Source organism: Aspergillus mulundensis (assembly GCF_003369625.1).
Source record: "Aspergillus mulundensis strain DSM 5745 chromosome Unknown scaffold_12, whole genome shotgun sequence".
NCBI lineage: Eukaryota > Fungi > Ascomycota > Eurotiomycetes > Eurotiales > Aspergillaceae > Aspergillus > Aspergillus mulundensis.
This window is the reverse complement of record NW_020797900.1, coordinates 681,361-698,107: the sequence shown is the minus strand read 5'-3', so window position 1 is coordinate 698,107 and position 16,747 is coordinate 681,361. Positions and strand designations below refer to the sequence as shown.

At 52.5% G+C, this 16,747-nt stretch overlaps 5 protein-coding genes across 5 annotated transcripts; 3 read left to right on the top strand and 2 right to left on the bottom strand.

Moving 5' to 3' along the window:
- Positions 1 to 1,734: 1,734 nt before the first annotated feature.
- Positions 1,735 to 3,670, bottom strand: DSM5745_09521 (transmembrane 9 family protein; the record flags this gene model as incomplete). The annotated part of the gene is made up of 3 exons (XM_026751537.1): positions 1,735 to 1,753; positions 1,830 to 2,503; positions 2,552 to 3,670. 3 exons carry the CDS (start codon positions 3,668 to 3,670, stop codon positions 1,735 to 1,737), a joined length of 1,812 nt encoding a protein of 603 aa, XP_026599885.1.
- Positions 3,671 to 5,063: 1,393 nt separating this feature from the next.
- On the bottom strand, positions 5,064 to 6,443 carry DSM5745_09520 (ubiquitin domain-containing protein DSK2; the record flags this gene model as incomplete). Its single annotated transcript, XM_026751536.1, has 2 exons — positions 5,064 to 5,927; positions 5,988 to 6,443. 2 exons carry the CDS (start codon positions 6,441 to 6,443, stop codon positions 5,064 to 5,066), a joined length of 1,320 nt encoding a protein of 439 aa, XP_026599884.1.
- Positions 6,444 to 7,013: 570 nt separating this feature from the next.
- DSM5745_09519 (DDB1/RSE1 family protein) lies at positions 7,014 to 11,061 on the top strand (the record flags this gene model as incomplete). The annotated part of the gene is made up of 4 exons (XM_026751535.1): positions 7,014 to 7,257; positions 7,428 to 9,501; positions 9,702 to 10,983; positions 11,035 to 11,061. The coding sequence occupies 4 exons, from the start codon at positions 7,014 to 7,016 to the stop codon at positions 11,059 to 11,061; spliced, it is 3,627 nt and encodes a 1,208-aa protein (XP_026599883.1).
- Positions 11,062 to 11,218: 157 nt separating this feature from the next.
- Positions 11,219 to 13,414, top strand: DSM5745_09518 (uncharacterized protein; the record flags this gene model as incomplete). Its single annotated transcript, XM_026751534.1, has 4 exons — positions 11,219 to 11,374; positions 11,446 to 11,522; positions 11,588 to 11,778; positions 11,829 to 13,414. 4 exons carry the CDS (start codon positions 11,219 to 11,221, stop codon positions 13,412 to 13,414), a joined length of 2,010 nt encoding a protein of 669 aa, XP_026599882.1.
- A 1,289-nt stretch (positions 13,415 to 14,703) lies between these two features.
- On the top strand, positions 14,704 to 16,247 carry DSM5745_09517 (arrestin (or S-antigen), N-terminal domain protein; the record flags this gene model as incomplete). Its single annotated transcript, XM_026751533.1, has 2 exons — positions 14,704 to 14,905; positions 14,962 to 16,247. 2 exons carry the CDS (start codon positions 14,704 to 14,706, stop codon positions 16,245 to 16,247), a joined length of 1,488 nt encoding a protein of 495 aa, XP_026599881.1.
- Between the last annotated feature and the right edge of the window lie 500 nt (positions 16,248 to 16,747).

The following is a 16,747-nucleotide window of genomic DNA, read 5'->3' as shown; positions in this document are numbered from 1 at the left end:
TCATCTTTGAAACAAGTTATCTCAAGAAAGAGCGACCAACAATAACCACCAAGCGGATCATTGTTATGTGTCAGTCCAGTCTCGACCGCGCGGACTCCCAAATCCCAATCCTGCGGGTCGATTGCACCATCCCCGCTAAGGCGCGAGCACGACATCTCCAGCGTTCTTAACCTCACATCCCGGCGCCCGCTCTCCTGAAGATCGTGGAGGATCACCGATGGCGTCGTTTCACCCTGCAGCAGCGTCATGTCCATGTCTCCATGATTACCCCGGTCGCCGCAGCGGAGCACCGACACTCCGGCTCGCCCGGCTTTCTGGGAATGCTAGGCTTAGCACCTCCAGCAAGTTGCTCCAACTCATTACCATCAATATCAGATATCCCTGGGACTGAAAGTTGATCTGCTGCAGATGATCCTCTCGAACCCCGGCGTCCCAATTAACTTCCCGGCTCCGTTCCGAGAAAAGCAACGAGTGCATACTCTGGCACCATTCCACCTCCCGAGCACGCAATCGAGCGCCATCGACATTAGCCACCAATCGCGCCATTCCCCCCCGGACCTTGCATCTTGCGTGGGCCTTGCGTTCGCTACTCCGTCTCTACTCCGTAAGAGGCACTGCAGCAACGTCAGATCTTACGAATGATGCTGGGCGCTTCCTTCTGCTGATATGATTACATCTGATCTGCTCGTCGGAATGCTGGGCGACGGTGCCGGGGGGTCATTCCAGACGTTGCATTGCATTGTCTTGACTCTCGACTGGTTACTTGCCCCGTATTCAATTGCACCATCGCTGACATAGCCTTGAGCTCACCCGCCGCTCACCGTTCTGACTCCTGAGAGGCCATCAGGCTTCTGGAATCCGTCTACTCCGTCTGCTCCGTAGTCTCCGGGGTACATTCTGCAGCGGCTTCATTTCTCCGGGTCAAGGGGGATCCGCTGTTCCGTCCCGTTATCGTTGACGGCTGGACCTCGAACTGATACTATTCATAGGCTCTAGCTTGATTCAAGTAGGGAGGCGCTTATGGGGCTCGTTACGGAGTAAGTATAGCATCCGCGCATATGGAGCACGTCTCCTTATCCTTATCCATGGAGCAGATTGCAGGATGAGAGTACGTATGTTGACTACGTAGAGATCTTACGGTATAGAACAGGTTCCTGTTTCGTGAAGACGTGAACAGTATCTGTCCGTTCGCTCGAACACTGCCTCAGGGGCTTCTAATCCATTTGACGCCGCGGCACCAAGCATTTCCCAAAAACGGGCTGACGTCAAACTCAGTAGTCCGTAGCCATGGTCAGACCACGTTCAACCCCCGTTTCCGGATCCTGATTCCTAAACCTTAAGTGAGTTTGGAAGTATGCTACCGCCTGTGCACACGTGGTAATTAAGGTTGGCTTCAATCTAGTTGAGTTATAGTATCCGCGCGGTTCCGGAGAGAAAAGTAGATATAAAGGCCAGCGCCAATTAAAGGGAAAGGATATTGTAACTGAAATGATCGCTGCTTGACTCCCGCTAAGATTCAAAGTATATACACCGCCACCGGCCACTCACTCCCACTGCTATGATAACAAAGATAGCCTGATGAAGGGCTTTGTGCGGACGCTGCGCTAGGCTCAGTTGTTTGAGTTCGAATGAGGCATCCGAAATGAAATGAAATGGAAGTCCTAAAGGAGCGCCAATAAATCTCCGATGGTCGGCACTGCATTTGCGCGTCTAGACTTCAGCTATCTCGCGTATCTAGTCCACCTTGACCGAGCTGTTCCGGTTAGCATAAGAACCCTCGATGGGACTTGCCAATTCAGTTTGATATGTGGCGTGTTCCGGTGGCTTACCTATAGATCCGACGAATAAACGCATACGCCGTTAGGAACCCAACAGTACCCGTCAACAAGCCGTACACCGCGCAAGCCAGGAAACTATAGCTGAAGAAGAGTAGACTCGACACGAAGCCCGTGATGTGCAAGTGGAAATAGTAGTACCAGATGCAGTACGCGAAGACCCAGAAGGCGCTGCTGCCGCCGGTCAGGAAACTCTGCCACCACCAGTGGTAGTTCTCAGCACAGAGCTGGCTGTACGTCGCGATAATCGTCACCTGGCTGACAGTGATCATCAGGATCGTGGTCACGGCGCTCAGGAAACCAAACACGTAATAGTATCCACTCTTGTCCTGCCACAGGTTCTTAAACACGAAGAGAAGCTCGATAAATAGGACTGCGAACGGAGCTAAGCCGGTAAGAATGGCTCCTGCGACATTTTGCAAGTACCATGGCTGTGGAGGGATCTGGCGCGGGATGGACGAGGTCTTGGTAGGGTGCTCCCAGGGCTTGGCCCGCATATAACCGTACCAGCTGCCGGCGTACACCAAAGGCACTTGGATTAGTAACCAAAGGAACACAATGCCGACAAGTGTGCCGAATGGGATTGCTGTGCTAGATGCCTGGGCCCAGACGAAAAGGTTGAGGATGAAGACGAGGCAGAATGTCAGTCCCGGGAAGAAGAGGGCAGTCTAATCATGTCAGCGGAGAGCAGTATAGCAGGGTAAGGGACCACTTACGATCAGTGTGTTCTTGCGCCAGCTCTTTCCACCGAACGTCTTGTACAGACTTCCCGAGAAGTAACCAGAAAACACACCAGCAAAGACAAACAATCCCGTGCCAACGCTAACGAAGCCGCCTCGGTAACTGGGATTCAAGATACCCAAGCAGCTGAGAATCAGTAATCCAGAAGTCATGAATAGCAGCTGCATTCCAGATCCAACCAAAGGCGCAAGGAGTCCGCTGAACTCCGGCACCCGGAACACGTCCGCATGTAGGAGCTTCCAGCCGCTCACATCGTCCATACCTTCATCATCAGAGTCAAGATCCGCCTCCCTCTCCACGTCCGCAGCCTGGTCTAAAAGCCCCTCTTTCTTGGCAGGGCCTCTCCTGACTTTCCGGTCCTCCATCGCCCCGTCGCCTCGGCCTTTGATATCTCCCTGGACGGTTCTGCTCCAGATAACATAGACCGCGACGCCAAGAACGCCAGAGATTGTCAAAGAGTTCAGAACAGCCAACCAGTGGGTCATCGAACTGTCATCTTGTTTGCTGAAGTAAAGGTCCCATCGGCTTGACCATTCAATCGAATTGTCCTCCTTGAAGTATACCGAGTAAGTGATAGGTATCTTCAATGTAGCCCCATCATCATAATCATCATCTTCCGGTAGGTATGACGAGCCCGGGTACTTCTCCCGGAGGTGTTCCAGGTTCGGCGGGATGTAAAGCTCGAGACCCTCGTGCTCCTCGTGAACGTGCTCAGGGCACCCGTCCGCTCCATGATCCTGGGCACGGATACTCTTTGGGTATACTTCGAATCCAACGACGACCTTGCCTCCTTCGGGCGCCGAGCGCCAGCGAATCACGATGGTAAAATGATTGTTGATGTAGTAGCGCAGTTTTCCGTCAACAGGAGAGAACTCCTGGTATCCCAACTTGAAACCCGATGCGTAATATTTTCGGCGTCGGTCGACGGTCACGAAGCTTGTTGCTCCCGGCAGATTGTCGGCAATCCATTCTGCTACATAGCCTTCCCTGATGAGCTGTCGGCCCCATTTCACGTCTTTGCGCCCGACCTCCGCGGTACACAGCGAAGAACATTCCAGGTTCTTGCCCATTTGGAGCTCGAAGTCCGAGGTCATGATTCGGTCGCCGCGCAATATTTCTCCCAGATTCTGCGAGATGCTTTGTCCAGCACCAAAGGGTGATCCGCCATGTGTTCGTCCGCTAGGGGGGCATACGAAGGGTAGGTCGTAATAAGCATATTGAAGTTGTGTATGATCCGAGAAGATTTTGTTTACGAGCAGTGGGATCGATTCATCATCGTTGTATCGCTTGATTGAGTAGCCTGCGCGACACAGAACGGATCAGCATGCGGAGAAAGAGGTATAGGCGCGGAGGGAGAGCTAACCGGGCAAGTACCACGCGTAGGAGCAGGAGGCGAGTAATATCCATAGCGACCATATATGGGGACAGCTAAGCCATCGCAGCCCCATTTTGACGTGACCAAGACGGAGCAGGCCAAAAGTCCAGAAATTCGAAGGAGTCACCTAACGGTCAACGTGGCGGGTTACCAAGTATGAGAGGCTTTCAGCTAATGGTAGTGCGATCTACAAAAGCGCATTAAAACAGATGCACAGACGAGACAGCAATCAATGCTCCTCTTAGAGATAAGATTGTGCGATATGCGATATCGCTAGGCAAAGGAAAGCACTCGAAGTGTTGCTGGAAGCCGGCCAGAAAACGAACAAATCGAAGGGGTGGTAGATCAGATTCTGGGGAGGTGATTGGATTTGACGAGTATAGGCGCACTGTAACTGATGTATAACGAGTGGACTTGACAATAGATTGTCGGGAAAGTACGGACAGAAGACGAGAAACTGATGAGGACAAAAGGGAAAGGGATGGTTGAATCGTTGATGGTTGTTGGTTAGTCGGGGTCGAGACTTGGCGAAGCCGAGGCCGTCTCACATTCCAAAGCCCCTAACAAACTAAAGGTCTACTCACCAGTCACCAAGTATAAACAGCGAAGCTCAACTTGGCTTCTCTAATACTTTGATGGCCTAATCGACGTAAAAAATGCAATAGCTAGCCTTGTTTCTTGCAATATGGGGCCTTGGTGATGGTTCAAGGCCGCCGCAGTGCTGCTGTTATGCAGCTATATATATTGCTTGGCTGACTTCACATATTACAACCAGCTTATATCTTGAAACATAAGGACTGGTTGATTACCAACCATTTTCATGACATAAGGGAGTTCTTTTTTTGGACAGGATCACATTTTCAAGAGATATTTCTAATTCTCTGAGCCCTCAGATGAGCCCTCAGAACCACTCCGGGAAAGGAGAGCATGAACTAGATATCAAGTTAAGAATTGGTACAGAATCATGCGCATTCTACTGAGCCATGGACTGGAAGGGAATATTACAGAAAGGGTTCTTCAGTCAGAGGGGAGACCACGCCGAGAACCCAGAAAAGAAAGCATCGTAACCGCTAGAAATCCGCCAAATATCCCGAGCAACTAGAAGATGGAATTCACGAGGTATGGCTCAGCAGGTATTCCACCGCGCCCTGTACACTGCCCCCTGATCGACGAAGAGCCTCGATGTTCCGTTCGAATTCGAAGAAACCCATGTCGTTGAGCTGACGCAGTTGGTCCGCGTATCTCTCTTCCGGCGGCCTGTTATCCTGAGGGGCTGGACTGCCGAAACCGCCGCCACCAAACAATGATGCAAATGGATTAACAGCACCACTCTGACCCGCAGGGCCTCCCAGAGACTGCATCAACTGTTCCATCAACGCGGGGTTGCGAAGAATGGGATTCTGGTCAGGGTCGAAAGGATTCGCACCGGCACCGATGGGATTGAAGAGGCTGGGAGGAGGTCTATTTTGCTCTGATGCAGCACCACCTCCAGTTGATCCTGTCGAGTCTGTTTGCCCGGCTCCAGGCTGACCAGCCTGGTTCCCTCCGAAAAGAGCGGCGAACGGATTGCCAGCGCCAAGACCCTGCTGCATAAAAGGGTTGAAAGCGGGGAACGGAGGAAGAGTGAGATTGGCACCATTGTCGTTGTTGCTGTTGTTGCCTTGCTCATTCCTATTATCCTCGGGCGTTGTGTTGGTAACCCCTGGGGCAGGGAAAGCAGCATTGCCACCACCAAGGCCTCCCATTGCTCTTTGCATTTGCATCATTTGGCGCATTGTACTAGGATCGGTCATCATACGACGGAAACTGTCACTCTGTAGCATTTGGCGGGCCCCAGGGTTATCACGCAAGAGGGGGTTCGACTGGATCATTATATCGATCATGTCCGGATTCTGTAGAGCTTCGTTCATCATGGACTGGACTTGGGGATCCTCAAGCATATTCAACATCGATTCGGCATCGGGAGGGGGCCCCATCTAATGAACATCAGAGTGTTAGTAGGTTGCTTCGTGCACTTGGAACGAAAGCTCACTTACCCCTCCATCTGGGCCAAACATGCCAGCGCCGGGAAGTTGCGCAAATCCAGCATATCGTGCGCCGGTCAGACCAGCAAGAGGGTTGTTCCCTGTGCCAGCGGCCAAGTTCGTTGGGACTCCGGTGCTTGCTGGGTTTGGCGTGCTGCTGCTTGACGTTGGGGTCGCAGCCGCGGGCGGACGCTGTTGGTTGCTAGCGGCGCTCTTTACGAGGTGGATAGTATGTCCGTCTTTTATCTTGTAGGTCGCTAACGTATCGTTGTCTTTTAGGACACGTCCAGAATATATCAGGCGCTGGCGCTCTGCTGGGGTGTCGGCATATTCCGACGAAGATAGCTTCTCCTTCAGCTCCGACACTGGCGTTGAAACGGGCAATGTGAGCGTAAACTTCGCATCGTTTGAAGCCTTGATGTTGAAGGTGATGGGCACATCCTCCGCCGTGGCGGTATCGTCGGCCATGGTCCAAGTGTTGTGTTGGTGTTGATGAGGGGCGATGTTGAGGGGATCCGCCGCAACAGATCACGTCACAAGCTGTAGCAAGGACAACGGGATGCCGATTATGTAGCTTGAAGCAAAAGGAACAAAAAAGAGTCACTGGACGAAAGTCTCAAGGAAGAATAATACGATGAAGATTGGATGCTAAGGCAGAAGTCTGTAGCCTTAGTAACCTACTAACGGACGATGCCAACCGTCGCTGCGCTCCAAGAGAACCCGGCGGAACCCCATCGTCATAAGGACCCAGTGCGTCACGTGAGCTGCCAAACAGAGCAAACACGCGCTTGACCTCAGCTTCAAGCTCCACACTGCAATTTTTCACCTTCGCGTTCTCAACCTCAAGCTTGCAGCTCCCTCCTACCTCACCTCACCTCACGAGGATACCCTCGTGCTCGAGTGTCCTCCTACTTGCTGGCTTTCTCGGCAGCAATGGGAGCACTTTCACTATAAAGTCATCCAATATTGGCTGCAATCGCATCGTAACCATCCTTGATTCCCCGGTCCGGTCGAGCCTCGACGGCCTAGTCGCCCATCATGGCTACCACTTCGCATATGTTTATGTACTCCCTGACGATCCAGCCGCCAACTGCGATCACGCAGGCCATTCTAGGCCAGTTTGCGGGAACGAAAGAGCAGCAGATCGTCACCGCGTCCGGGTCGAAGCTGACCATCCACCGCCCCGATCCTACTCAGGGCAAGGTCACTCCGCTGTACTCTCAAGATGTCTTTGGCATCATTCGAACCCTGGCTGCCTTTAGGCTGGCTGGTAGTAACAAAGGTATGTTCTTACGTTCCCCTCAGCGAAATTCCAAGATCATTTTAGTGATTCGTCAAGCTTCCCGGGCAACATGATCCTTCAATGCCGAACGAGTGCTCTTGAGGCGGGACGTGGCCCGGTCGATGAAGTGGACGCTCGTGGGCTCGATCAGTGCTGAGATCTGCTTATAGATTATATAATTATTGGGTCGGATTCCGGGCGCATCACCATCATCGAGTATGTACCCTCACAGAATCGATTCAACCGGATTCACCTTGAGACGTTCGGCAAGTCGGGCGTGCGTCGTGTCGTTCCTGGCCAGTATTTGGCGGTCGATCCCAAGGGCAGAGCATGCCTTATCGCATCAGTGGAGAAGAACAAGCTTGTTTATGTTCTGAATCGAAACTCGCAGGCCGAGCTTACGATATCATCTCCGCTGGAAGCGCACAAGCCGCAGACCTTGGTGTTCTCCATAATCGCATTAGATGCTGGGTATGAAAACCCTGTCTTCGCTGCCCTTGAAGTGGACTACTCCGAGTCTGACCAGGACCCAACGGGTCGGGCCTACGAAGAGGTTGAAAAACTTTTAGTATATTATGAGCTCGATCTTGGCCTGAACCACGTCGTCCGCAAGTGGGCTGATCCCGTCGACCGCACATCGTCGATGCTCTTCCAGGTGCCTGGTGGAGCCGATGGCCCTAGCGGTGTTTTGGTCTGTGCCGAAGACAATATCACCTACCGACACTCCAACCAAGATGCTTTCCGGGTACCTATTCCGCGTCGCCAAGGTGCAGTGGAAAACCCTGAACGCAAGCGATGCATTACCGCAGGTGTGATGCATAAAATGCGAGGCGCGTTTTTCTTTCTCCTGCAGACCGAGGATGGAGATCTCTTCAAGCTCACCCTTGATATGGTCGAGGATGACAATGGCCAGCTCACCGGGGAAGTGAAAGGACTGAAGATCAAGTACTTTGATACGGTTCCCCTGGCTTCGAGCTTGCTGATTCTCAAGAGCGGTTTCCTCTATGTCGCCGCCGAGGGTGGAAACCATCACTTTTACCAGTTTGAGAAACTCGGCGATGATGATGAGGAGACTGAGTTCAGCAGCGACGATTTTTCAGCAGACCCCACTGCCCCTTATGAGCCTGTCTATTTCCAGCCTAGGGGAGCGGAGAACCTGAACCTCGTGGATGCCATCAACTCCCTCAATCCGTTGGTTGATAGCAAGATTGTGAACCTTTCCGAGGATGACGCTCCTCAGATTTTTACAGTCTCTGGCACGGGAGCTCGCAGCACTTTCCGGACGCTGAAGCATGGCCTGGAAGTTTCGGAGATCGTTGAATCCGAACTTCCTAGCGTACCGTCAGCCGTTTGGACTACAAAGCTAACCAGGGCGGACGAGTATGATGCCTATATTGTGCTCTCATTTGCCAACGGCACCCTCGTCCTAAGCATCGGTGAGACGGTGGAAGAAGTGACCGACACCGGTTTCCTTTCGTCAGCACCTACGTTAGCTGTTCAGCAGCTTGGCGAGGACTCCCTTATCCAGATCCACCCTCGCGGTATTCGCCATATTCTCGCCGATCGACGGGTGAACGAATGGCCAGCGCCGCAACACCGTTCCATCGTGGCCGCCGCGACCAACGAGCGTCAGGTTGCGGTCGCCCTCAGCTCTGGTGAGATTGTGTACTTCGAGCTGGACGCTGATGGGTCGCTCGCTGAATATGATGAACGGCGCCAAATGACAGGGACAGTGACATGTCTCAGCCTTGGCGAGGTGCCGGAAGGTCGCATGCGAAGCTCGTTCCTGGCTGTTGGGTGTGACGATTCGACGGTTCGCATTCTGAGCCTGGACCCGGATTCGACATTAGAAAACAAATCCGTCCAAGCGCTGACTGCCGCACCATCCGCTTTGAACATCATCCCGATGGCTGACTCCAGCTCCGGTGGAACCACCATGTATCTACATATCGGTCTTCACTCCGGTGTCTATCTGCGAACAGCCCTCGATGAAGTAACGGGCGAACTATCCGACACGCGAACTCGCTTCTTAGGGTCCAAGGCTGTCAAGCTCTTCCAGGTTTCTGTAACGGGGCAGACGGCCGTGCTTGCCCTGAGCTCGCGTCCTTGGTTGGGATACTCCGATACCCAAACTAAAGGCTTCATGCTTACTCCTCTGGATTATGTCGGACTCGAGTGGGGCTGGAACTTCTCGAGCGAGCAGTGTGTCGAGGGTATGGTAGGTATTCAAGGTCAGAACCTAAGGTATGTGTCATTTTTTTTTTTTTCCTTCATTTATCCCTGTTTTACGTGATCGTATGATGAGAACGGAAAATTTCCTGAAAGTCCATGTGGATTATCATTCTTTCTTTATACTCCAATTGTTCCTACTGAGATCGCAATTCCTCTTCACGATGCATTCTATGAGAGACGCCGTGTGATCATTTGCTAACATTGGCGACTAGGATCTTTTCTATCGAGAAACTGGACAACAATATGCTGCAACAATCCGTACCCTTGGCCTACACGCCACGTCGGTTCTTGAAACACCCGGAACAGCCTCTGTTCTACGTTATCGAGGCTGACAACAATGTTCTGTCTCCTGCAACGCGGAATCAGTTGCTCGAGGACTCCAAGTCTCGTGGCGGCGACACAACAGTTCTGCCCCCTGAAGATTTCGGATACCCTCGCGGTACAGGCCATTGGGCTTCTTGCATCCAAGTGATCGACCCACATGCGAACGCTGTGGTTGGGACGGTAGAGCTCGATGAGAATGAGGCGGCTGTCAGTATTGCTGCTGTTCCTTTCACCAGTCAAGATGACGAAACCTTCTTGGTGGTGGGAACTGCAAAGGACATGACTGTCAACCCACCTTCTTCATCGGGTGGGTATATTCACATCTATCGATTCCAAGAAGATGGAAAGGAGCTGGAGTTCATCCACAAAACGAAAGTTGAGGAGCCTCCTCTCGCGCTTCTTGGCTTCCAAGGTCGTTTAGTGGCCGGAGTTGGATCCCTGCTCCGAATCTACGACCTGGGAATGAAGCAGTTGCTCCGAAAATGCCAGGCTGCCGTTGTCCCGAAAGCCATTGTTGGTCTTCAGACGCAAGGTAGTCGTATCGTGGTCAGCGATGTCCGTGAAAGTGTCACATATGTCGTGTACAAGTATCAAGAGAACGCCTTGATTCCTTTCGTCGATGACTCCATCCCTCGATGGACCACCGCAACGACCATGGTGGATTACGAGACAACAGCCGGAGGTGATAAGTTCGGCAACCTCTGGTTGGTCCGGTGCCCGAAGAAGATCTCCGAGGAGGCAGACGAGGAGGGCTCAGGTGCTCACATGGTCCACGACCGCGGATATCTCCAGGGCACCCCCAACCGCCTGGAACTGATGATCCACCTCTTCACCCAGGACATCCCCACCAGTCTGCATAAAGCTCAACTGGTAGCCGGTGGTCGTGATATCCTAGTGTGGACAGGATTCCAAGGCACGATCGGCATGCTGGTGCCTTTCGTCGGCCGCGAGGACGTCGACTTTTTCCAAAGCCTGGAGATGCAACTGGCGTCACAATGCCCGCCACTTGCTGGACGGGATCACCTCATCTACCGAAGCTATTACGCACCGGTGAAGGGGGTCATCGACGGAGACCTGTGCGAAATGTACTTCCTTCTGTCGAACGATACGAAGATGATGATTGCTGCGGAATTGGATCGCTCAGTACGAGAAATCGAGCGAAAGATTTCGGTACGTTACTTCCTATTCACCCCCTCCGTCCATTGTACTGACTTTCCATAGGACATGCGAACAAGAGTGGCCTACTGATTTAGCGAATGCGGCGTTGGCGGGCGTCGGTCCACCTACTCTTGCCTTATTTACTCATATTCAATCTAATTGTATACCACCTCTCTCCTGGCCCGGTCTAGTACCATGTGTACCAGCAGCATCGAAGCTGGATGTAGACACCACACCACACTGCAACATGTCTCCTGCCTCGCTCGGTCTTCCTCCCTCCTTGTTTGATCTTGAGCTGGATGCAGCCGTCCAATACGTTGGACACGCTGTACGAGACGAGAAGAAGGCTCTGCCGTCAACGATTTTTGAGTACGATTTTTCCCGCTATGCCACGGGTCTCATCGTAATTTATAGTTGGGACAATCAATTATTTATTTAGCCTTTGTAGTAATGATATCTTTGCTGTGGGAATAGTTTGTTGTTGTCCTCTCGTCGGATAGATTTTCGCCGGTTTTGCCTTGTTTGGCGAACTTTGCGAGAGCCTCCACTATGTAAGTTTATTAAGACATGAACGGGGGAGCGGATCTTTAGGTTCAGGTTCATCCTTAACCTCCAGCCGGGGGAATATCTCTCCGACTGTGGCTATCATCTGTCCTGTTGATCATAAACTTGAGAGCTACGACTCTGGACCGAACCTTCGGTCATACTCATGGCCTGCCCGCCTACCACCTGCAACAAAAGAGAACTTTCCAACCCCAATGGCGCACACCACATTGGCACCCCAGGGTGGTGTCCTTCGCGCAGCGAGTAGGTCTTTCTTAAACAGGTGTCAGAACAAGCACTTACTCGATCGCTAGGTAAGAATGAACACCGGTACATTACGCGCCATGCATTGGGCTTCTATCGTGCCCTTACAATGACCGGTCTATACACTCTGGACCTTGATACAGGCCTATCCACATCAGAGAGCTCAGAGTACGTTGACATGACAATACCCGATACGTATATCCCAGCATTGAAATGGTGCATTGCTGCGCATCCGATCCTGCGAACCGGTATTCAGGGCCAGGACGGTGAGGAGCCGGTGTTTGTGCGTGCGCCTAAGATGGACTTGCGGAGACATGTTAGGGTTGATTGTTCGATCATGGATGGCGGTGTGAACCTTGATGGGAAAAGCGAGGTTGAAGCGCTAAGACGGGTTTTGTTGAGGGAACATGATGAGGGCTTTGAGGGTGTTGAGAATGTTCCACCGTGGAGGGTTGTTGTTGCTCCTTTGCCGGTGTCAGACATTGATGGTTATCAGAGAAATGATGCGAGGAGGAAGGCTAAGGCTTATATCATTTTCGCATACTCGCATTCGCATGGAGATGGGCGCTCTGGTCTTGTTTTTCACAGGGCATTCCTTGAGGGACTGAGAGGGGCGCATCGGGTCTATGATAAGGGGTATGAGTACGCTACTACGATTGATCACCAGGGTTCAGTGTCGGAGGTGGAGTACCAGCTGCCGCCGCCACTGGAGGAGGCTTGTGCTCTCAGAATTACCTGGTCATATCTCCTGCTGACTCTTTTCGGAGCGCACTTACCTGCATTTGTGAGCAGGTGGTTTGGTTTTCAGACGCCTGCTGTCACCGAGGGGACCTGGACCGGGGAAGTGATGATGCACGATTCCGAGAGTTTTCGAACGGGGGCAGCGATTCTCATTGTAGAGGAGAGGCGGCTCGACACTGTGCTGAAGACTTGCAGGGAGAAAGGAGGAGCGAGGTTCACTGGGTTGCTGAACCAGCTTGTGGTGCGTGCTCTCAGCGGCGCGCTTTCCGCCCACACCTTTGCATCTGAGGCGTCTGTCAACAACTTCATCGGCCAGATAGTCATTGATCTTCGACGGCTGGTTCCTGCATACTCAGACGATATGATGGTGAACTGTGTTTCTGCTGCATCTGAGTGCTCCCCTCGAGTTCCTGATGACCAGGACGAGGATCTGAGAAATAACGCGGCGTTCTGGGATGCAGTTCGCCAGACAACATTGCGCTTAGCGAGATCCTCGAGCACGCTCGTCGACCAACCCATCGGCCTCCTCAGGTATCTGGATAAATTCCGTCCGTGGTTCTTGGAGAAGCTTGGGAAGCGGCGGGACTCGTCGTATGAGATTAGCAATGCGGTTGTGTTTGATCCTTCGCCGGGCCATAAGTCCACTTCCGTTGAGAGCAACAATCGGAAGGAAGAGGTGAAGATGGATTGGAACATTGAGCGGATGGTGATGTCTCAGCCGGCGAATGTGACGGGCTGCCCGTTGAGCTTTTCGGTAGTGACGAGGAAAGGAGGAGATATGGCCTTGACGCTAAATTGGCAAGTTGGTGTCCTAGGGATTGAAGATGAGGATGGATTCGCTGAGGATGTGTTGAAAAGGATTGATGGGCTTCTGGCTGGGATTGCGGGCGTGTAGGTGGATGCTAAAGACTGAGTGGCTGGGGTCGCAGGTACCAGTACCTACATGAGGTCGACTTGGCTTTCACAACTGCTCCTTCCTGTTCTCTGTTAAGTCAATACCCCAGACCATTTATCTAGATTCTATGGCGAGATCTTCTCCCCAGACAGAAGAAGATGAAAGACTGTCCATCGGAGGTACGATCCGAGCCAACCAAGCCTGCGACTCCCATAGACACACGCTATCACGAGGTGCTATAGGTACTGCTCAATCGAGGTCTAGTTGTTCGAAGCCTTCCCACGAACGAGCGACGATGACTGGCCAGCATATCTATTCTGACATCTGTCCACGCCGAGATATAGATTCCCAATCCGAACTATAGGTAGGCGAATACAATGCCCGGATGAGGCTCGGTTTTGGTACGGCCGGAATGCTGTCTTCACGAGTGGCTCGGTTATCCGCGGAGACTGAAGAGTTCCAGTACAGGTATATCCATGGAAATCACCACGCGGCGTGCAACTGATCCAAACTTGTCAAGCGAGATGGCTTCCAATTCCAAGGGATTCGGGGTACTCCGTATCGGAGACGTATACGCACAGCTGAAGATGTGAGTCAGGGTCTATTTTAGCAATAGAAGGCGGCTCGTGTTCATTGGAGAAGGTATGCATAGAATACCCTGCCAAGCGCGCTCCGAGATCGGTCGGGAATGCGGCATGAAGGTTGGCGAAGGCTTGAAGAGGAGGATGATGGCTCGCCTGGAATGGAAGTACATTGGAGGGGATGTTGCTGGAAGGCGCCTGGCGGGCAAACTGGGCGAATCAGAGGACGACCCGAGTTGGGATTGCTAGTGCTGCCAAAGGGCGTGCAATCAACTCTCCCTCCACACAGTCATCGGTCCACTCCTTCTACTCCGTATAACAGCCTCCGCGGAATAAGTCCACGCTGAAGGATCCGGTCTATGCTCGGCAGAAAGAAATGCATTTGTCAGAGGAGAATACGAAGCCACAGAATCACGACTGCCCGCGTTGAACGACTGATTTCTCAGCAGGCGTCATTCTTCAGCATGGCCGGGTTCTCCATTGGCCCTCTCCAGCTGTCAATCCAAGGGCGCGCTTGATCCACTACAGGAATCGACGTTGACTCACGGGTACAAAGGTACAGGTATAAACATCTCCGCACCGACTGTCTGACTCCGGGGAATTATCAGGATCTCTACAAACACCTCCGAGTATAACTACACAATCACCCCTCGGGGATTTTCTCCCTGTTGTCTCTGACTTGACAAGGCATACAGTCTCCAGCTGCTCATGGCCGCCTCACTCCTTACTGTTGGCCCCAGGGCTGCCGATGTGTTGTATCCCTTTGCAAGTCCTCAGATCAAGATCGAACTCGCTCGTGAGACCAGCAATGTGACCAGGGCCTACACCACCGGAGACCTCATCGAAGGAACGGTCACCATCACCGCGAACCATCTGATTAGCTTTGATCAAATTGACATCCAACTGGAGGGTATGCTACTGCACGCAATGGAATTAATGCAGCAAGGTACTAACTGCGCTGACCAGGATCCCAAACCGTTTTTGTGGAACATGGCGCGATGCCTGGCGGCACAGGAGCAACCCAAACATTCCTGAGACTACGCCAACCCATCGAGGAGTCCTGCTATCCCATGCCGCGCGTCATCGAGCCTGGCCACAGCTACCAGTTTCCCTTTACGTTTGTCGTTCCTCAGCGTCTTTTACCGCACATCTGCAGCCACTCCAAGTCCAACGTCCACATCCAACGCTCCCACACCCTTTTGTTACCAAGCCTGGGCGACCCCGTCCTCTGCAGAGATGGAACGTCGGCATTGGACGACATGTCGCCTGACATGACGCGTGTTACATACCACATCCGGGCCGAGGTGGTACAAAAACCCGTCGTTGGCCCCGCAAAATCCCTGAAGTTAGCCAAGAAGAAGATTCGCATTGTCCCAGCAGTCGAGGAGGAGCCTCCCCTGACCGTTCCCGACTGCGACCCGATCTACCGCATGCGAAGGGAAAAGGATGTCAGGCGCGGAACTCTGCGCCCGCGGCAGGGACGCCTCGTTGCAGCCGCCTCCCAGCCCAAGCCATTGCAGCTGAGCTCTTCTCCGAGCAAGCACTCTGAGTCGGTGAGCACGGCTGCTACCATTCATCTGCGCTTCGACCCCGTGGGGAATGAAGAACCGCCCAGTTTGGGGACTGTCTGGAGCAAGCTGCGTGTTGCGACCTATTATTCCGTACACCCTTGGGGGGATTATCCGACCATTTCGGGTCTTTCTGCTGTGGACATGTCGGGACGGGGGGTATACCAGGAACTACTACCGTTGTCGACCATGTGTGTGGCCTCTGCGCAGTGGACTAAGCACGGCATGGATCCCCTTGTCCGTCGAGATTCGTTTCACTCAACATCTTCCGCCGAGTCTATTACTGGCCCGTCGGCCTCGTTCTCTGGAGATGTTTATTATACCGCCTCATTAGTTGTTCCGGTTTCTCTCCCAACAAGCAGAGCGTTTGTCCCGACCTTCCATTCGTGCCTCGTTTCTCGCATTTATATCCTCGAACTTTGCGTCTCTTATCACACCCCGAATATGAACCTCCTCACGCCGACTGTGACCTTGAAGGTCCCTATCCAGCTGACCTCTGGTCAGTCAGGGATAGTTTCGATGACGTCATCTGAAGATATCACGCAGGAGGAAGTCGACGCTGAGTTCTTCAGCCCGCGCAGTGTTGCTCCTCAATTAGTGGACTCGGCAGTTGCTCCGCCTGAGTATTCAGATTATACGTCGCCGTCGCTCAGCGCAAGACCTCAGGAGGTGCGATGTTCTTGAACTTCAAAAGTGCTTTTTATCTGGCGTTTGGGATTTGATACCCGGCTGAGAAATAATGAGTGATGCTATGTCATGTTATAGAGATCTAGATGACCATTAGTCCTACAGTAATCCCTGATAATGTCTATGTTATGCATTTCCGTGTTGTCCCACTCTACTATACTAGAGTATTTACTGAACTCCATCTGATCCGTCTTGACACTGCTGATATGGATCTGTGACTGAGAAGTAGGAGATGACCGTCCTCACTTATATCCCCCAAGCCCAGTGAATAGCTTATCTCCCAGCTCTAAACTTGAAGTGAGGGCCCACCTGATGGCCAGCATTCACTGTTGGTGTTACCTCAATGTTTGCCTTGGCTGTGTTTCGACGAAAAGTGAATTTATACTTCACTTAACTCTATACAAACCTGTTTCCCTCCAACTATAAATCTCCCTTTCTCTTCCTCGAACATTTGATCTCTCCATCCTTTCTCTCTTCCCTCACCCACCATCCTCGCT